The following is a 20,774-nucleotide window of genomic DNA, read 5'->3' as shown; positions in this document are numbered from 1 at the left end:
CTTCTGGTATTTTTTTCGTAGTTCCGACCGCATAAATGTGTTGGGCATGTTCGAATTACGAGGAATTCACACCTGGATCATATGTTTTCAATGAAAAAAATAATATTTGGAGCCTCAAAATTTTACAAAGATTTAGGACTATTGATTTTTCAAACCTTATAAAAACCCACCCATGGGTCGGAATCGAACACTTCAAGAGCTGTTCCATATAAAACCAAGTAGAATTTAAAAATAAAACAAAAACTAAACCTTAAAAACCCATCAAACACGTATCGCAAGCACCTAATGTTCAAGCACCTATTTATCACATTTTTTCATAAAAAAATACAGGATCCAACAGTCAATTCTTAGCAAATGGACCATGTCGAACGCATGTGCAGGGTTCGATTTGCAAAAAAAGTGCCAGAATTCACACTACAGTTCACATTTCCAGTTAACATGTTGTAGTGCCTAGTTCACACTACATGATCTAATACATGTTCTTTTAAGTAAAATTGATGCTCTAGATGCGTTCAGCATTGTCCATTTGCTAAGAATCGACTGTTGGATCATATTTTTTTTGACAAAAATAAATTAGATGCTTAAATATTTATGAAAATTTTGAGCCATCGATTTTCAAACCTTAAAAAGTCTTGCATGTGCATAAGAATCAGATGATTCAAGAGCCAGTCTCTTTAAAAGCAAGCATGCAGATCACATATGTACAGTCAAATTAAAAAAAAAATCATGAAAATACGATCTCTCTCTCTCTCTCTCTCTCTCTCTCTCTCTGTATATATATATATATATAATAAAAAAAAAACAAAATTTGTGTTTTTTATAACAAATTTGTATGACTTGTTTTTCATAACCAAATTTGGTATTGAAGAATCCACTGTTGGGTCGCCGGGGTGGCCAGGGGAGTGGTTGTGAAGGTGTTGAGTTAAAGACACAGGATCAAATCCCGCTGGTGCATCGATAGCTTTCAGAGGTGGGCCCGTAAGGCAGGGTGATCGTAGGGTCTCACTCTCACCCAGGGTTTTCCCTCGCTTCAGCAAGGGTTCCTCATCTTAAAAAAAAAAGGGATTTGAAGAAACATCTTTTTCTTTCGATTGACAAATAATTAAATTCATTAAAGAAAGCCAACAATAGAGAAAAAGAGAACATTGGTCATTGGTGACATTAAGCAGGCGCATACAATGCAACCAAAGAACCAGAGGAATCATCTATTCATTATCTTATATTATCAATGAAACATTTATAACAGGATAGGGTTTCATCAGCCATATATGAGTTTCCATGGCGTTCAAGCCTCACATAGTTTGCTTGCTTGCTTCTATTCTATATATTAATCTATTTGCACCATGACAATGATATACATCACATGGCTGGTCGCCTTATTGTCATTTGGATTAGATGGAGGAAGCCCCAAACAATCAACTTCATATATAAGAGAGAGAAGCATGTATCAACCATCATTTCATTATTCGCAATAAAAGAGGAACATGTATCAACTATAATTTCATTATTCGCAATAAAAGAGGAACATGTATCAACTATCATTTCATTATTCTCAATAAAGATTAGAAGAATTGATTTATAAAATATGGGGATTAATTCATTTACAAAAGAAAAATTTTCATTTAAAGAACCACCTTTAATTCGTCTATACTCCAAAAGATGTTTCAGGTTTTTGGAGAAAACATTTTAGGATTGAACTTTTCATTGGAAATGTCAAACAGACAACTGTTTTTCTTTTTCTTTTTTGAGGAAGGGAAAAACCTGTATAAAATCAATAGAAATCAAGCAAAGTACATGGTTGGTGAGGAATCAACCAATAAACAAACAAACATGAAAATTCGAGTTAAAGATCTCATACAGCCAAGAAGCATCTATATAAAATATCTTTTTAACGTTGGTAGGAACATTTCTGTATTTTTATCATGCTTATTTCACTGTTAGCCTCAGTTACCTTAACTGAGGTCTCTATTTGACATTTTCAGAAATGTTGGTCCTGAAGTGTATTTCAGAAACACATGGGATTCTTTCTGAAATATAGGCAAAAGGTGGGACTCTAAATAAAAGTTTCTCTTTTACAAAATCCAACGTGTTTCATTTGTTTCTGTCTAGTTTCCCTCAAAAAATTTGTTCACGTGTTGAACTCTGAAAAAAATTTATTGAATATAATATACCTTCCTGAGCTACTGCAATCATTTCTGCAAATCTCCATTTTCTGTTTAATTTGATATATTCTGTATTTTATTATTGGGAACATGAGACATGGTGGTCCTTGTTTGATGGATACAGTTGATCATGCTAAGCGCGTCGGCCAACAAGCTCTCAAGCCTCAAGGAACAGGCAGATGAATCCGCCACCCTCATTATGGAAGAATTGGACCCAGAAAACTTGGGCTATATTGAGGTAATAATAATAATAAGAAGAAGAAGACATAATTATAATAGTATTTATTATTATTATAATGTAGGGTCGCCCACCAGCAAGACGATTGTAAGACACGTGTTAAGCAGCTAAAGGGAGCATCCCTCTCTTTTGGTGCAATCGTGTTGCATTGGATCCCTGCTCTAGTTTAACTCTGGGCGCAAACTGCACAACCTAGTTGCTACTTAGGGCCTGTTTGGAATCTAGGAACTGGGAACGGAGTAAAAGTATTTGGCAAAAAAGTAGGTGGTGGCTATTTGGAAACTGGTATCTGGGATGGGAGTTAATGCATTTGGGATGGAAAGTGGCATTGTATTTACACTAAAGCATAGAAAGAATTGACAGCTACCATCTCTAGAAGTGAAAGTCTGTCTGCTGACATCCCTTTCCAAACAAGGCCTTAAGCTCAGATCAGGTGATATGCCAAAACGCAAATTTGTTGGGTTTCGAAATAACAACCACCCGTGGCTTTCATCACCATCATTCATATTTGTGCAGGCAGGCAGTGAGGCCCACCAATGAGCGCTGATGTCATCATTAGAAAAGATGAAGACCACAGATAGCAGTGACCTCGAAACACAAAAAAATCGTGCTTTGATATATTACCTGTTTCACACCAACGCAGCGTCTCCTGAGTACGGGTCGGGGTGGTACTGAGATAAAGGCACCGGATCAAACTCACGACAGCGCACGGGTGTGCTCGTCGTTTTCAGAGGCAGGTCACAGGCAGGGTGGACGTGGGCCCCCTTCCTGCTTCGAGGAGAATTTTTCGTCATTAAAAAGAAAAGACACGTCACCTGTTCCGAGTGATTATGGTGCCAAATATGAGTAAAAATTTGATTTTTTTTTTTCAAATATTATTACAAGAAGTTTTCGAGACATGCAATTCTTAGTAAAAATTGCCATGAATATTGTTATTTTTAATGTATCACAAACTTATTAACATAACAAGTTGACGGGACATGCATCACAAGTATGAAACCTATGTGTGGCGTCCCTTGCTGCAAGGTGGAAGCTGGGCGTACTCTCCGGTGGGCAGGGTGGACCTCAAGGGTCTTACCAACAGAAGGCCACCCAATGGGCGGTCGGTAATATAGACAAAATTATCATGATAAGTTTTTTTTTTTTTTTGGATAATCTAGATTATCTAAACAAAACTTAACATGATAATATTGTAATTGATCTAAAATTTCCTTTCATGGGTTTTAAGTTTTTTATTTTATGTGAGGAAAACTGATCTGAGGATGAGATTTGTGGCTATATATGGTCCAGAAACTACCTGATTGTCTGAAGTGCAGGTCAAGCCTAGGCTGGGCCCAAACCATGCATCTACCTGAGTAGATGCGTGTGGACCAGCTAGAATTTGGCCAAGTGACTGGGTTTACTGTTTTAGGCTTGATTATCATTCTATCCCAGGATGCACCTTATTCATGTGGGTTCATTTGGTCCAAACCGAGACACGGGGTTGTGACCCTGGCTATTGGTGGCCCTATACTTAAACTGGGTCTCACCTAAATCTCACTTTACATCCATGTGATTCACTTTTTAAGTCGTGATCCCGTGCTATCAATAATCATTATTCTCCATTTAACAGTATCGTTTGAAATATATATAGGGTAAATATTGGTTACTAATGAAGGTAAGGAACTACTGAGTAGAAATCACTTTTTTCTTCAAAAATCTTTAATGTTTTGTAGATCAAGTGTTACTGATGTGCGTGGTCTGTTTTGTAGGAAACTTATTTTGAATCATGTGATTATGACAAGTAATTAGGTTTTTAAAGGGGTCCAAAATTCAACGGTCCACAATATGCCAAAATTTCATAACTCAAAATATCACAGCTTTACATTAGAAAAACAACATCAAAGGCGTGATCCTTAGAAAACAAATCAAGCTGAACACATATATGTGGTTAGATTGAGTCAATACAACTTTCACCTATGATTTCTAACTCATTAGTTTCTTACCTTCATGAGGAGCAAATATTTTTCTTCAAAAAATTTCATTTGTTTGCAGATTATACGGATGTGACCTACATGGTTTGTTTATAGGAAACTTGTTTTGAATCATGTGATTATGATAAGTAATTAGGTTTTTAAAGGGGTCCAAAAGTCAAGCTTCCACAATGTGCTAATATATATATATATATATATATATATATATATATATATATATATATATATATATATATATATATATATATATATATATATATATATATATATATATATATATATATATATATATATATATATATATATATATATTTGAGGTATGTAGTCATTATGGCCCTGCAAAAATCATATTTTGGGGTGTTTTTTTTTTTTGCTTAATCTAAACCTGTAGACGTGTTTGTTCTTGCTCATTCATAAATTGACTAAAAACACGCTTTGGATCGAATTGAATTAACAAAAAAAACTTGAATATTTGACAACCAAGTTTTAGTGTGAAATGAAAAGCTGATTTTTACCTCTAAAAAACACATCTAAGTATGAAAATAACTGGTCTAATGCATATTTTCTAATGAGGAAACTATGATAGCTAGAGGGATCCATGTGAAAGTGTCTCCTACTGATTGGGGCCCAACAAAAGTGTCTCCTACTGAAGGCATCCCTCTATTATTTTTTTCATGCACGACACACATTTATGGCTGAGTGATTTGCCAGCTTAAGCTTATAAAGAAATTAGACATCAACATCAAACACTAGATCGATTTTCCTTTATAGCGACTGAATGGACAATGTTTACAATAGTATCACAGTTTTGATATATTGTTACACACTACCATGCATGTTTCCCAAGTTAATTAATTATATTAAATATTGCTTCCACGTTGCTGCATGCTTCTTAGAGTATGAGATCATGTGGGCAACCCCATGGGATCTCCAAAATTGGCCAACTTGCTCAAGCTCATGTATTGGGCTTAAAAAGAGTTGGCATGGTCCCAATTTGCAATAATGACTCTTTGTAGAACATGAAGAAATTGATCTCTTAATACCATATAATTTATCAAGAAAAGAAATGGTTCTTATTTGAGCAATTCCATGTATGTTTATTGGAATAGCACACTAGGCAAAATTGACTTAAAAAAGAGTTGGCATGTTCCCAATTTATAGTAATGACTCCCTTTTTATTGTAATTTTCAGCTATGGCAATTGGAAGCACTGCTCTTGCAAAGGGACACCTACATGAACTATAGCCACACACTCAGCTGTGCCAGCCAAGACCAGAACATAGGGTTCAAGCCCAAGACCTTGGTGAGTAGCAGGTTTTGGTGCTTCTTCCAGGAAAATTGGCAGAGAGCATGGGTGATTTCACTATGGCTTGCTGTCATGGTGGGCCTCTTCTACTTCAAGTTCAACCAGTACAAGCACAAGGCAGCATTCAAGATCATGGGCTACTGCTTGACCACGGCCAAGGGCGCGGCCGAGATGCTCAAATTCAACATGGCCATCATCCTCTTGCCGGTCTGCAGGAACACCCTCACCTGGCTCCGGTCAACCCGTGCCCGCATCTTTGTGCCTTTTGACGATAATATCAATTTTCACAAGGTATACTGCATATATCTATGCATACAATGTGTATTTGCTTAGACATGACTTGGTGTCACTTCTTGGCCTTATGAATCTATTGGCTCGAACCTTACTAGAGTCGTATCACTCTAGGCCCCAACTTGGTCAAAGGTGACTCAATCCGTGCCTTGGCAAGGTCCATGAAGGCTCTAGTTGTTTGACCCACATGGATCTCAAAGATTTGGACGGACTATGATGATTCCTCCGAGTTTTCTTTTAGGCCTGGTCAATACCAGTTGGTAGGAAGTTGATTAATAAGCCTAGTTTAACTCCATATATACATAAAACCAAACTCCTCTAGGTTCCACCAAATGTTTGTGCAGCTAACTTTACATTTAATACATGAAGACAAAAACTCCAAGAAAACCTCAAATATTTTATACTTGTGGGGTCGTAACTAGGGGTGTCAACGGGTCAGGTTTAGTTCAGACCCAGGTGGAACTAGACTTGGACCAGATTTTGGGGTATGATATTGGGACTGGACCTGAGTCTAATCGGGTTTACTATAAAAAACCATACCCAGACCCGAGATGAACTACATGAACTAAACCCAGACTATACCCGGTAAAACCATATTCTTTATCATTTTTACATTGACAAATTACAGGTCTTAATCGAAACTTGGGTCGGGTCTGGGTCTGGGTCTGGGTCTGGTATAAAATTTCAAAGACTATACCTGGGTTCATGTATTAATCGGACCTTTGGGTCTGGACCAGGTCTTAATCATGACTTCAATAACTTTATCAAAAGTTGGTTTGATAAAATTAGGCTGGTTTGAATTTGTTGCCATCTTGATTCTTTTATTTAGTTAAAACAGAATTATTGATTAAAAAAACTGTTGATGATCTCAACGAATTTGGCCCACAAAGATTTGTTCCACACAAACTAGTATTTCTGGGCATAGTGACAAACGTTTTTTTCAGCAAAATCTCGTTTTTCAAAAACCTGCGAGAAATTGAAATTTTTTCATAAATCTCATGTTTTTTCAGCAAAATCTCTGCAATAAAAGAATAAATTAAAATTATAACAAATAATTTTTATAAGAAAATATCAATAAAAATTATTTAAAAATAAAAATGCACGCTTTTTCACTATAAATAACCGTTTAAAATGTAAATATCATGTTTAAATCACGGTATTTTTGTTTTTTCATAAATCTCACGATATTTTGAAAATCTCACGAGAAATTTCCATTTTAAACTTTCAGGCAATTTCTCGCGATATTTGTCACTATGTTTCTGGGTAGGGTAGGTAAGGGCGATCCCATAATTATAAGGAAAATGGCTTCCCTCACAAACCATTTCATTTTAAAATCAAGCCTAGCTGATGTGCTGCCACGTTTATATGTGTAAAAGCTCAAACCACGATTTTCAAAACACCCTGCACCATTTTAGTTGTGTGCACGAAAGTACTTTGCTGCACTTTGGGAATGCCAATACATTTTTATGTTAGGTTAACTCACCCATAAATTTATTATTATATTAAAACTAAGCTCAATTACTGACAAATTAATATTTTCAGAAGCAGACACACACATACACGCATGCACACATGCAAGCACCCGTACACACACATGCTTGTATTTAGTACTAATTGTAGTAAATTATTATCTGGTAAACCCTATTAAGTTTTTAAAATCTGTTAAAATGTTCCATGTATCACTCTACAAATGAGATCTCTATATTTTATTTAGTTAAAAATATGTTTTAGATAATGGGATTTGATGTTTTAGGTGCATTTTTAATAACAGTATATATATATAGTACAATCAAAGGCATGGAACTATTAAGCTAGAAATCATAGGTTCAAGCTTTAGCATGATAGATGTGTTCAGCATAGTTGTTTGCTAAGAATCAAATCTTAAATTGTGTAGAGTTTTATGATCTATAGATTTGTGAAATTGTAGTGCACTGTGGGCCATTGATTTTTGAAGCCCGCTTACATGTTACACTCACATGATTCATAACTCATTTTCTAGTAAACAAACTTTGGAGATCACATCCATAAGCTCCTATCTAAAAACAAAAAATAGAAAACCCTGAAGAATATGAAAACAAGATGATTCATACTCAATAGTTTTGTGCCTTCAATACCACGAAATATATATGTGAGGGATTTCATTGGCTTCTAATAAAATGGGATATGGCTTCATTTAAATTTGATTTTTTATCCAGGTAATAGCGTTCAGCATCGTGATCTGTATCGTCCTTCATGTGGGGAACCACTTGTTGTGCGACTCCCCCCGCCTCATCGATGCATCCCTGGAGCAACTCTCCCTTGTTGCCCACGACTTCAACTACCAGCTGCCTACATACCCCAGGCTGCTGAAGGGGGTAGAGGGAATCACAAGGGTGGCCATGATCCTGCTCATGGTGGTCGCCTTCATGCTCGCGAGCCGCCACTTTCGGCGGAGCACCGTCAAGCTCCCGCGCCCACTCGACCAGCTAACGGGGTTCAATGCCTTCTGGTACTCGCACCATCTGCTAGCCATCGTCTACCTCCTCCATGGTTACTTCAGGTACTTTGTGCACAAGTGGTATCAGAAACCGAAGCAGGTTATATGTCCCCCCCCCCCCCCCGAACAAGGCAGTTAGCTACATCTCATGTTCGGGGGGTCCCAAAGAGCACCACGTATGTAAGCATGTGTGTCTCGTATCCCCATGTTTGTCAGCATTAATTAGCGTTAGAGTTTGATGCGATTGCAAAGACTTAAGTACCCTCTCCTCCATTGGTGCAAAAAAAAAGACGATTCTAGAAAATGAGTGGTTGTAAAGACTTAAGTGCCCCGAAGATGATTATTTAAGACCCAGTCTCTGCACTGCAGGATTATCCGAGAAAGAAATCTCCCCTGGAGGAGGCCATGAACATCAACCCTCTCTCTTTCTCCGTTCTCTTTTTGCTTTTGTGCACATTCATTAGAAGATCCTATATTGCTCCATCAAGCATCGATTGGCCTGCACATTGATTGTTGTGGAGTCTGATTCAGAGTTTTTACCCTTACAGAAGAAGGGTTTGGGGGCTCCTCTCAACGTGGGTAGCATCATTCAACTAAATGAGTTGTAGATCCTGATTCAGAGTTTTTACCCTTACAGGAGGAGGGTTTGGGGGCTCCTCCCAGCGTGGTAGCATCATTCAACTAAATGAGTTGTAGATCCTGATTCAGAGTTTTTACCCTTACAGGAGAGGGGTCTGGGGGCTCCTCCCAACGTGGGTAGCATTATTCAACTTGAAGAGTTGTGAAGTCTGATTCAGAGTTTTTACCCTTACAGAAGGGGGGTATCATTCAACTTGATGACTTGTGGAGCTTGATTTAGAGTTTTTGCCTTTATAGGAGGAGGGTTTGGGGGCTCCTCCCAGCGCGGATAGCATCGTTCAACTTGATTCGTTGTGGAGCCTGATTCAGAGTTTTTGCCTTTACAGGAGGGTTCCTCCCCAGCACGGGTCCTGGGTGTCGTGGTTAAAAAATGCACAAGGTGTCATGGTGAGAAAAACATATGTTTGTTTCAAGCAAGGTTGGAAGAAATCAATGGAAAATCCAACAAGGAGCATGCCAGAATCAAGATGTGGATGTCAAGCGAGAATGGTGTTGTGCAACTCAAATAACACAGAATAATAGGGGTCTGGTTTTTAGTTAAAATAGAAAATGAAATGACAATAAAAATCACTGAAATTTTACAGGAATAAACTAGACGCAATAACGAAGACACCACTTTTTACGGATTTGGAATATAATCTTCGGTTAGGGAGATATGGTCCTGCCAAGTTGGTCCTAATTCGACTAGCGATTTGCTTACTGAATAACACTACAAATCACTATAGTGATTTGCGGAAGACACTACAAATCGCATCGCTGTGGGGCTCGTTGGAGACCCAAAAACACTATAAATCGCTATAGTGATTTGTGAAAGACACTACAAATCATTGTTGAAAAGCCGGATAACACTATAAATCATTGTGGGGCTCGTTGGAGACCCGAAAATACTACAAATCGTTGTAGGAAAGCCCCATAATACTACAAATCGCTGTTGGAAGGCCCCAAAAAATTTTGGTTCGGAGGGCGTTGCCCCCCGAGCCCCCTACCAGAGGCGGCCTCCCTGGACCCATTCGCGTCGGAGGGGAGCCCCCGGACCCCTCTCTTGTAAGGGCAAAAACTCTAAATCAAGCTCCACAACTCATCAAGTTGAATGATGTTACCCACGCTGGGAGGAGCCCCCAAACCCCCTCTTATAAGGGTAAAAACTATGAATCAGGCTCCACAGCTCATCAAGTTGAACGATGCTACAGTTAGTGTGCAGCTCAGTCGGTGTTTGATAGAGCAATGTAGGATCGTCTGTTGGATGTGCACAGAAGTAGAAAGAGAAGGGAGAGAGAGAGAGAGGGTTGATGTTCATGGCCTTCTCCAGGGAGAACTATTTGCCTCCCTTGATTTCTTCTCTAGAGAGAGAGAGGGTTTTACAGTGTTTTACGGAGAAAGAAGAAGAAGACTTTGAAGAGTCAACATCATCCTCGACTTTCTGGATGGAGGACATGTTTGTCCTTTTTTTGAACTGTTTGTTTTTTCTTTTTTGAATGAAGGGCATTTTTATCATTTTCTCAAACAATCGCTTTATGAGAAGAATAGCAAAAAAGGGTACTGAAGTCTTTGCAACCACACCAGACTCCAATGCTAAGTGATGTCAACATACACGAGAATACGAGCCCCATGTGCTCTTAAATATGGTACTCATTCAGACCCCCGAACACAGACGTGGGATTCAATGAATCATCGGAGGAGAACATACACCACCCTCTCCAAACTTTTATATTGCTGCATCTTCTTTTGCTTATAATATTTCATAAAAAATTATTTTAACTCGATTGTTTTTTTAAATGCAGACATGGATGTACCTTGCAATCCCCTTGCTGTTGTACTTGGGGGAAAGGACCCTGAGGGCCCTAAGGTCTAAATCCTACTCAGTCAAGATTTTGAAGGCTCTCTCCCTCTCTCTTTATATATATAAACTGTTTTCTGCCTACCATTGTTTTTGCCTACTGCCAGCTTACTACGATATTTTTAGGTTGTTTTCATAAATCTGATCCTGCAGATGTGTTCAGCATGGTCAATTTGCTATGAAACAGTACTTGGATCATGTTTTTTTCGATAAAATTATGATGTTTTTTAAGTCTTGAATATTTATAAAAAAAAATATTTGTTGATTTTTAAACTTATAAAAACCTATGATTGTATCGGAATTGGATGATCCAACATTCAATTCCTATAAAGTGAAACGTGTAGATCATATCTGTATGGTTAAATTTAAGGAAAACATGAAAAATCCCTTCAAAAGCTTGGTAGGCTGGTAGTAGGCCAAAAAAGTGGTAAGCACCATACACATACACTATATACTATGGTCTCGTTTGTATGAATCTAGCCACCAAATCTTATTGCTAACTATGCAGATGCATTTAGCATACTTTATTTACTATGTGAAGATGTTTTATCAGGTCTACATACATCCTTCTAAAAAAATGTCTATTGGATCACAAAATGTCTTGTGGAGGGGTGACAACCAATTTTCCGATAACGGTTGGGTTACATCAAGGATCTGCTTTAAGCCCTTTCCTATTTGCGATAGTGATGGATGAGCTTACGAGATCAATTCAAGAAAATGTACCGTGGTGTATGTTGTTTGCTGATGATATTGTTTTGATTGATGAGTCTAGAGCTGGGGTTAATGCTAAGTTAGAATTATGGAGACAGACATTGGAAGCTAGAGGTTTTAAGTTGAGTAAGAGTAAGACTGAATATATGGAATGTCGGTTTAGTAAGCAACGAAGTAGTGATGGGAGTGTAGTGAAGCTTGGTGAGCAAGATATACCGGTGAATGATTATTTCAAATATTTGGGATCCATCATTCAAAAGTATGGAGAAATTGATGGAGATGTAAATCATAGGATAAAGGTTGGGTGGATGAAATGGAAAAGTGCTACTGGAGTGTTGTGCGATCGTAGAATGCCATTGCGGTTGAAGAGAAAGTTTTATAGGACGACTATTAGACCCGCTTTACTATATGGTACGGAATGTTGGGCTGCCAAGAGACATCATATTCAAAAAATGAGTGTAGCTGAGATGCGGATGCTTAGATGGATGTGTGGAAATACAATAAAAGATAAGATTCGGAACGAAGAGATACGTAAGAAGGTAGGTGTTGCACCCATTGAAAATAAGATGCGAGAGAATCGTTTACGGTGGTTTGGACATATTCGGCGAAGGCCTAATGATGCTCCAGTTAGAAGGTTGGAGAAATGGGAAAATATATTAGTTAAAAGAGGTCGGGGTAGGCCTAGGAAGACTTGGATGGAGATGATAGGAAAGGATATGAATGCTTTGAACCTCACTGAGGACATGGCGTTGGATAGAAATGATTGGAGGAAAAGGATTCATGTGGAAGACCCAAAATGAATTTCTTTTTTGGTTCATATCGCTGACCCCAATTGTTTTGGGATGAAGGCGTAGTTGTTGTTGTTTGGATCACAAGATTCTATTTTTGAGATAGTGAAGAATCACAATTCATGAAGATAAAAGTGGTTTAACGTTGACATAAAACATTGGAGTAAACTTTAACACATAAAAATGCTAAACATGATCCAAAGGTTTGATTTTACTTTTGAAACTTAGATTTGGGTAAGTCAAAAGTGTATACCATCTAGCAGCTAGTGAACGTCACCTTGTGTTGGGAGGTTACAGGTTCAAAATCCAATGGTATAGTTGTATAACTGGTAGGGGTCTGCCTAACCCCAGCTTGCCTTTCAAAAAACAAAAAATCAAGTGTACCATCATAAGTTTAATGGTTCAATACTACAATAGAAGTGCACGAGGGCACACACACACACACATATATATATATATATGTGTGTGTGTGTGTTTGGCGTAGTAGGATGGGACCTAGGCCACCAGGCAGGTGGTCTAGGATCAAATCCCATGGGTGTCCTCCCTTGCGCAAGCTGAAGTGTGGTGACTCTCTTAACCCATTTAGCCAAGTGCGTGGAGCCCTTGTTTTTTTTATATTTACACGGAGAAACCACCCACAGGATAAGAGACTTAACTGCGCTGGTTTTGCCTGCCGTATTTACGGTCGCTGTCCTGACAGCGTAAAACTCGGCGAGCTTAAGGTGTTCAAGTTGAAAGACGTTGCCAGTTCGATACCTGGGTACAAGACATAGTGTCTCCTAATTTGTTTCTGCACCTGACGTGATACATATAAGAACAAAAAGCGCGCGCGCGCGCGCGCGAGAGAGAGAGAGAGAGAGAGAGAGAGAGTCCAAACCATTATTTACAGTACCCAAAGATTGATTTTGAGGGTCTATATTAAACACATATTAGAGCTATTACTTACACACTAATCAACCATAATTTCATCTAGATTTTCTAATCTCTGTTATATCCTTCTTCCAGGTCTCAGTACACCCGGGGATCGTTCTAAGCCTGGTCATGTCCAAGCCTCCAGGATTTCGCTACCGGAGCGGGCAATATGTATTCCTCCAGTGTCCTGCTGTCTCCCCCCTTTGAGTGGTGTGTGGGTTTGAGATATCCCCCCAGTTTTCACACCCATTTAGCTTAACGGTTGCTGCTGGAAATGATGGAAACAACCATATTTAACAAATAAATTGCAACCGAAATCCACAGAGTTCTTACTAAATCATAATAGTTTTTAGCCTTTTTCTCAAAAAAACGCCTTTTCCAATAAGCAGATTTTAGTCTTACCATTGATATAGAAAGGGCGCATTTGGGTGTCCCATAAACCATGATCTAGTTCATGAACACTGTTAATATGATCACATAATCTTTAGACTTCGTGAACTTTACCATGTTTTATGAGATGTCAAATGCACTTGATAAAGTTAATATTTGGAAGGCATTCTGTATATTTAGACTTTTTTGAATTAGTAACCATGATTTTTTTAGAGAGCAAACAATTTACATTGTTGGGTGCAGATACACCTTTGCTTCCTTACCTTTGGGAGTGCAGATCTTTGAATTTGGTTTAACAGGGTGGCAGTGAGCTGTCTGTAGGCTGTGTAGGTGTATTTGCAATCAATCTCTCACCTATCTTGATTTTAAAGGTTAATAGCAAGGACAAATCTCCAAATTATGTGAACTGTGAAAACAAGTAGGTTGGTACCTAGGAAATTTGCAGTAGCACATTGGTAAAGTTTCACCACAGTAAAGATGGGCTGTTCTTTGCAGCAGATGTTCAAAATGGCCATGGAAAATGCAGTTTTTCTTGGTTAAGTCAAACAAGCTCTGCATGGCATTCATGGCTAGGAGTCCACAGAATAAAAAGATGGACTGCAGTACATGCCTGCAAACAACAAACTCTTTCATACTTTGTGTTGCAAACGATGAAGCATGGTCACCCTTGGTGATCCTATATGTCCTACAGTATGGGTACTAGCTGTTGGGGTACTCACAGGAACTAAACAAGTGGTAATAGAATTTAAGCAGTACTTCTGACTTGCATTGAACAGGCATCCATTCTCCATTACTTCTGCACCTGGTGATGATTATCTGAGCGTTCACATCCGAACAGTTGGGGATTTGACAGAAGAACTGAGAAGAGTATTCACAGAGCCTATTGATTCTTCTGCAATAATTGGAAGAGCGGAGTTTAGCAAATTTGGAGAAATGGATCAAGCAAGGTAATTTCACTTTTTTTCTTATCTTTTATGGATATAAGCTATGTGCAACATTTCATGGAAGGTGCTTACATTTCATTCTGCTGTGACTACAATATTCCGCTTCACTTCCCAAATAAAACCATCATGAGAAACCGAAGACAACTTCTTGAGCTTTGTGATTTTTGGTGCCCTTGTGGTTAAGTTGACCAAGAGCTTCAAAATATTATAGTGGTCTTCCATTTCGACAATCCCAGTAGTAGACACTGATTCAAGAACTTCATAGTCAACTCTTTTAATTAGCAGTTAAATTAGTCATTGAGCTTCTTAGTCACGGATACCTGTGTCTCTGATCCGGACTTAGACATTGTTGTATTAGCTCTTCAGCTGTTCGCAATTTATCAAGTATTCCATGGGACCCATAGCAACAGAATGTAGGCCCCACTCAAACGCATTATGTGATCGACTGTGGCAGACAAGGGATCACTTAAGAGATCTCTGAATCCCAAGTAGTTCATCTTTGTGGGTCGTGTTTCTTTTGCCACCTAACTTTCTTCTGCAAATGTTTCACACAGCTTGCCAAGGTTGCTGGTTGACGGCCTATATGGTGCTCCAGCCCAAGACTACAAAAGCTATGATGTCTTACTTTTAGTTGGACTTGAAATTGGAGCCACCCTCTTCATTAGCATACTCAGAGATCTACTCAATCACATCCGGCAAGCAGATGAACTGATGGTAAAGTAAATTAAAGGCCTTCAATGCCTTAGCCCATTTTATCAAGCTCTTTATGTCCACACTAAAGAATTCCCATATATCAGTAAAATTATGTCATGAATTATTAGAAACATGATTATCTTTCTTCAAGTCATTGGATCTGATAAAAGCACTACAATAATTCTCCTAGGGTATCATTGAACAATCATTTGTGGGAGTTAGCATGAAATTGTTGGTTCCATGCTCGAGTCTCCTACATCAATTTGAGTGTGTGTGTGTGTGTGTGTGTGAGCGCTTGTTGCGGACTTCCATGTCCATATGTAGATGTTAACAAGTCTACGACAAATACATAGAGTTAACAAATCTTAAAATGACATGGTAGTTTCATGTATTTGTTGTCATCATCCGGCGTATTTTAACAAGTTTACAAAAGTAAATGATATATTTTTTACCTTGTACCGACTTGGAAAATGCACAATATCTTTCGCATTCTTTATAAAATTACTGTCGAAAACCCGTATCATCTTATGGGTTAGCGTTGAACGACGCTCGGCGCATCACCCCAAAAAATGCAAAAAGAGGGGTTTAGCTATGGTTCTTGATCACCACTAAAGACCCGGTTTCCGTGACGCCGCTGATTCTGCTCGCGATCAGCGGCGCAAAAAGTGTTCGATTTATGTCGGACAATTTAAGTGTTTGATGATACAGGCTACTTAAATAACTATAACGCGCATGTCAGAGAGAATTAGCCAATAAAACCATGGCATTTAAGATTAATTTGTTAAGGGATAAATTTGTAGTGAACTTGTGAATGATCACGCATGGCAATGGAAGTCCACAACTCTCTCTCTCTCTCTCTCTCTCTCTCTCTCTCTCTCTCTCTCTATATATATATATATATATATATATATATATATATATATATATATATAGTGTACCATGATATCATACGGCTTCCTATTGAGTTTTTTCGTACTATATGGGAGGCATGTGAACACGACTTCTATCAATTATTGATGGAATTTCACGAGCATGCATGCCTCCCCAAGGTGCTTTGTCGTGCACACGGTGCTCATACCTAAGGAGGGTGGTGCTCACTTTAAACCCATTTCCTTGCTGGGTTGTATTTATAAGGTGTGGAGAATATGCTCTCATGTTCTTTCAGTATATATCATATTGTTCATGTACCATGATATCATCAGATTTTTTTAATTTTAGAACATTATAAAATTGTATATCTTCATTGAAAGAACATGAACAGAGAGCCAATTCCTAGCAAACGGAAGATATTAAACACATCCGTATAGTTGAATAACTGGAAAACAGCATTTAACACAAATGCAATATATATATATATATATATATATATATATATATATATATATATATATATATATATATATGTGAAAACCTACAAAATGGGTGAGGTGCTAAATGAAACATGCTATTGGAGTTAAGGTGTTTTTTTCAAAATTCTGACTGTAGAGATGTGATCTATATGCTTGTTTTTATAGGAATAGCTTCTTGGAGCATTTGATGCATGGATAGGTTTTTATAAGGTTTCAAAAATCAACAGCTTACAATTTTCATAAATTTGTGAGGCGCCAAATATCATTTTTTTCATCCAAAATGCATGATTCAAGTATTGATTTCTAGTAAATCAATCATGCTGAACACATCTGTGGGTCAGAATTTAAAAAAAAAAATACCGAAAAACCATTAGCTTGCTTCATTTAGCATTGTGCCCATTGTGTAGGTTTTCATTTTTCATATATATATATATATATATATATATATATATATATATATATATATATATATATATATATATATATATATATATATATATATATATATATATATATATATATATAGCGAGAGAGAGAGAGTCGACTTTAAGGACAATCTAGTTGGATGCAAGTTGTTTTGACTCAATTTAACCTCATAAATGGGTTCAGCATGCTCAATTTAGTCATAAATGACCCCTCGATCATGTTTTTTTAGTAAAATGTATGCGTTCATAGCCATTGATTTTTTGTATTGCCAGAAAAAACTGTATATACAGACTACAGTTAATACAAAAGTCTGTCCCCACTAATAAAAACATGTAAATCACATATATGGTAATAGATGTGAAAAAAAATAGGTGTTCCGTTATAAGTCGATTGCAAATACAATCTACAATCGATTGTAGCAAACATTTACCCATATATATAATTTGCTTATTAGTAATCATTTCATGCTGCAGGATTCATATACAGAAACCAGCAAGTCGGATGACAGTTTGAGCATCTTCAAGTCTGGGAGAATTTTAAAGAAGCCACAGAGAACAACTAGCGCTCATTTCTATTGGGTGACTCGAGAGCCAGGATCCTTCGAGTGGTTCAAAGGAGTCATGAATGAAGTTGCTGAAATGGACCAGAAAGTGAGTCATTCTCTCCCTTTTTCTCAGTTTGACGTAGTATGAGGTTCCAAACTATTTACATGCTTTGCATTTTGAAAATCATTCTTTGTATTGAAAAATTATTCTTCTCAACCCAGTTAAAAAATCTCTGTTGTGGTTCTTATATTGTCCTCAAATGGCTATGTGGCTGCAGGGTGTCATAGAGATGCATAACTATCTTACAAGTGTCTATGAGGAGGGAGATGCAAGGTCAACGTTACTCACAATGGTGCAAGCCCTAAATCATGCCAAACATGGGGTTGATATTCTCTCTGGAACCGGGGTATGTATGTTTGAATAATTCACCCATCTGTACTTAGATTACTTTTTTCTTTTTCTGATAATCGAAGGGAAAACACCGGGCCCACCAACTACAGCCACTTATAACCTCCCCTTCTTGAGTGTCACTTGAACTTAAGAGAGGCAGGTTAGAGTCTGTGGTTGGTGAGTGACATTGTTAATGCTATCCATCGTTTTATACAATCCAGGCCTCCAGTTGGTAAAACCCTTGAGATCCCCGCTGCTCAACAAAGAAGCACACCCAACTTCGACCTCGCGGCTAGGGATGGCAGTGGACTGGGGCGGGGGACAAGGTCGCCACCCCCGCCCCCATTTCAAAATCCGAACATCCATCCCCGCACGGGAATGAATTTTAACCTCCACCCCCGCCTCCATCCCCGTTTCATGTCCTCCATCCCCAGTCCAAATGGGGGCGAGGCGGGGCGGGGCCCGTTTCCCCTTTGTCTATAGTCATCCCTTAAAGGATTTGGGACGGGGACAGGGTGGGGCAGGGGAAAGCTTAAGTTCATCCCCCCACGGGGATAGATTTTAATTAATGTTCATCCCCGCCTCCATCCCCGTTTCATGCCCTTCATCCCCGGTCCAAACCGGGTGAGGCGGGGCAGGGCCCCGTTGTCCCCCGGTCCACTGCCATCCCTACTTGCGGCAAGGGACGCCCACCAGTGGGTTTCTAACTTGTAATGTCCCATTGATGACATTCACAAGTCACCCCTACCAGATGAGTGGAGCTCCTGTGGGCTCTGTACTTAGATTCTTTACAAGTGGGAATGTGGGAAGTCACCTAGAAAACGCATATAAAAGAAAGGGCAGTGGCACACTGTCACAGGGACACGCCTTTCTAGGGACCGTGCTTAGGGGGACACGGCGGGACATGTATGAACATTACTTAAATTTTAATGCTTTTTAGTTAATAATTTTTTGTAAAAGTATATTTTATATACTAAAATATCAGAAATGCTTCTTAATTGATTAAAACATTAAACAACCATATCTCCATGTCCTAGTTTAAAAAAAATTATGAACTTGTACCTCAAACTCGTGTCAAGTGTTGGATCCGTATCTTTGTGACATAGGTGATAGGTCTAGGTCGTTTACATGGCATTTGTGCTTTACAAACTACTGAGGACCATTTGTGCTTTACAAACTACTGAGGACCATACACTTCAAATTCTGATTCCGATACGATCGCCATCATGTGCCTATCATTAGTAGTGATGATCTTTCATTCAACCAAGCCTTTCCTCTTCCTCTAAGAACCAACAAGGGATCTCTGCCTTGTCTGGCAGGAACAGCTTGTAAACGTTGCCATGTAATGAAATGTTGCAAGTTCAAAGCCCACTGGTATATGGTTGTATCAGTGATTCAGTATGACTGGTAGAGGTCTGCCTAACTCCAGCTTGACTTTTAGAAGAAAAAAAAGTCAATTCTTCCAAGAGAATGTTCGGCATGGCATAAGACCTGGGGGCAGGGATCCTAGCCTCGGAGTTTTACGCTGTCGGCATGATGACTGTAAGTATGGCAGGCTGAGCTAGCGCGACCAGGTCTTGGTGCCCGGTGTGGTTTCTTCGGATTATAAATAAATAAATAAAAACCTCACACTGTGCCAAACCCCGTTAGAGCTGCTCAATAGTATTCTTAGCTGTTCATTATGTGAGAAATATTTACTTCTCTATGCTTATTTTTTATAACAACTAAAATGAGATACAACTTTCAAACTTCTAAAATATGAAGCAACAAATTGAGAGTTTCTAACATGAATTTGATCATCCTTCCAGGTACGGACCCACTTTGCAAGACCCGATTGGAGAAAAGTTTTTACCATAATTGCTTCCAAGCACCCTGGTGCAACTATAGGTAAGTTTCATAAAAAAGAAAAGAAAAAACACGTAATTCCCAAGTTATCACCTTCAGCATATGCAACTGCAAGCTTGCACGATGCAGCTGGAAATTGCATGGATCTGGACCCAACCCCAACCTCCAGGGGGCCTCAACCGAGTCCTGGTCTAGATCCAACATGGCAGGGACAGTGCTTTCAGCAACGACATTTGCATTCTAACTGCTACCTAGGGTTGTCAACGGGTTGGGTCAGGGCCGAGTCAGACGGACCCATATAACTAATAACCGGGTTTGGGTTTTGTCGGGTCACGAAAATAGAATCCCAACCCAGACCTGGATAATTTTAGAAATATATTTTTATTAAAAATATATATATAATACCGAGGTCAGGTGAGGTACCCATCAAAAAAACATGATCGGATCAGATACTCAGCAAAAATCATGACCCATACCTGGTCTGCATATTGTTTAAGTCCGGTTCAGGTCGACCCGAATATTATTCGGGTTGGCACTTTCCATGCCCATACCTGGGGGATTTGGGTTCAGGTCAGATCAGGTACCAGATACAAACTGGACCTGTTGACAGCCCTACTGCTACCTAGACTTAGGATATCAACGGTTGGGATTTGGGTCAGATGTCTGTTTTCTATATGTATGGCAGATAACATCCGATTAATGTTCCAACTCATATTTGGTATAGAGTTTTATATCTGAATCCTAGTCCAAATCTGATGGACATCCAAATCCTATTACGTATTAAAGATATATCTGATGAGCTATTTAAGCTGATCGGATCTGGATTCGGTATTAATTTTGTCTATCCAAATTTTCATCTG

General features: G+C 38.6%; 1 protein-coding gene across 1 annotated transcript; it reads left to right on the top strand.

The window, feature by feature from the left end:
* The first annotated feature begins 2,292 nt into the window (after positions 1-2,292).
* Positions 2,293-20,540, top strand: LOC149831372 (respiratory burst oxidase homolog protein E-like). The gene is made up of 11 exons (XM_090013006.1): positions 2,293-2,400; positions 5,565-5,969; positions 8,165-8,545; positions 13,426-13,524; positions 14,022-14,140; positions 14,499-14,669; positions 15,221-15,380; positions 17,608-17,784; positions 17,957-18,085; positions 19,878-19,956; positions 20,485-20,540. The coding sequence occupies exons 1-11, from the start codon at positions 2,293-2,295 to the stop codon at positions 20,538-20,540; spliced, it is 1,884 nt and encodes a 627-aa protein (XP_089869132.1).
* Positions 20,541-20,774: the final 234 nt, after the last annotated feature.

Source organism: Nuphar pumila, chromosome 7 (assembly GCF_984573655.1).
Source record: "Nuphar pumila chromosome 7, dmNupPumi1.hap1.1, whole genome shotgun sequence".
NCBI lineage: Eukaryota > Viridiplantae > Streptophyta > Magnoliopsida > Nymphaeales > Nymphaeaceae > Nuphar > Nuphar pumila.
This window is presented reverse-complemented; position numbering and strand designations above follow the sequence as displayed.

Coding starts and splice junctions, on each gene's coding strand:
- LOC149831372 (XM_090013006.1), top strand. CDS start 2,293: ATGCTAAGCGCGTCGGCCAACAAGCTCTCAAGCCTCAAGGAACAGGCA. Junction 2,401..5,564: donor AAAACTTGGGCTATATTGAG/GTAATAATAATA, acceptor TGTAATTTTCAG/CTATGGCAATTGGAAGCACT. Junction 14,141..14,498: donor TATGTGAACTGTGAAAACAA/GTAGGTTGGTAC, acceptor TGCATTGAACAG/GCATCCATTCTCCATTACTT.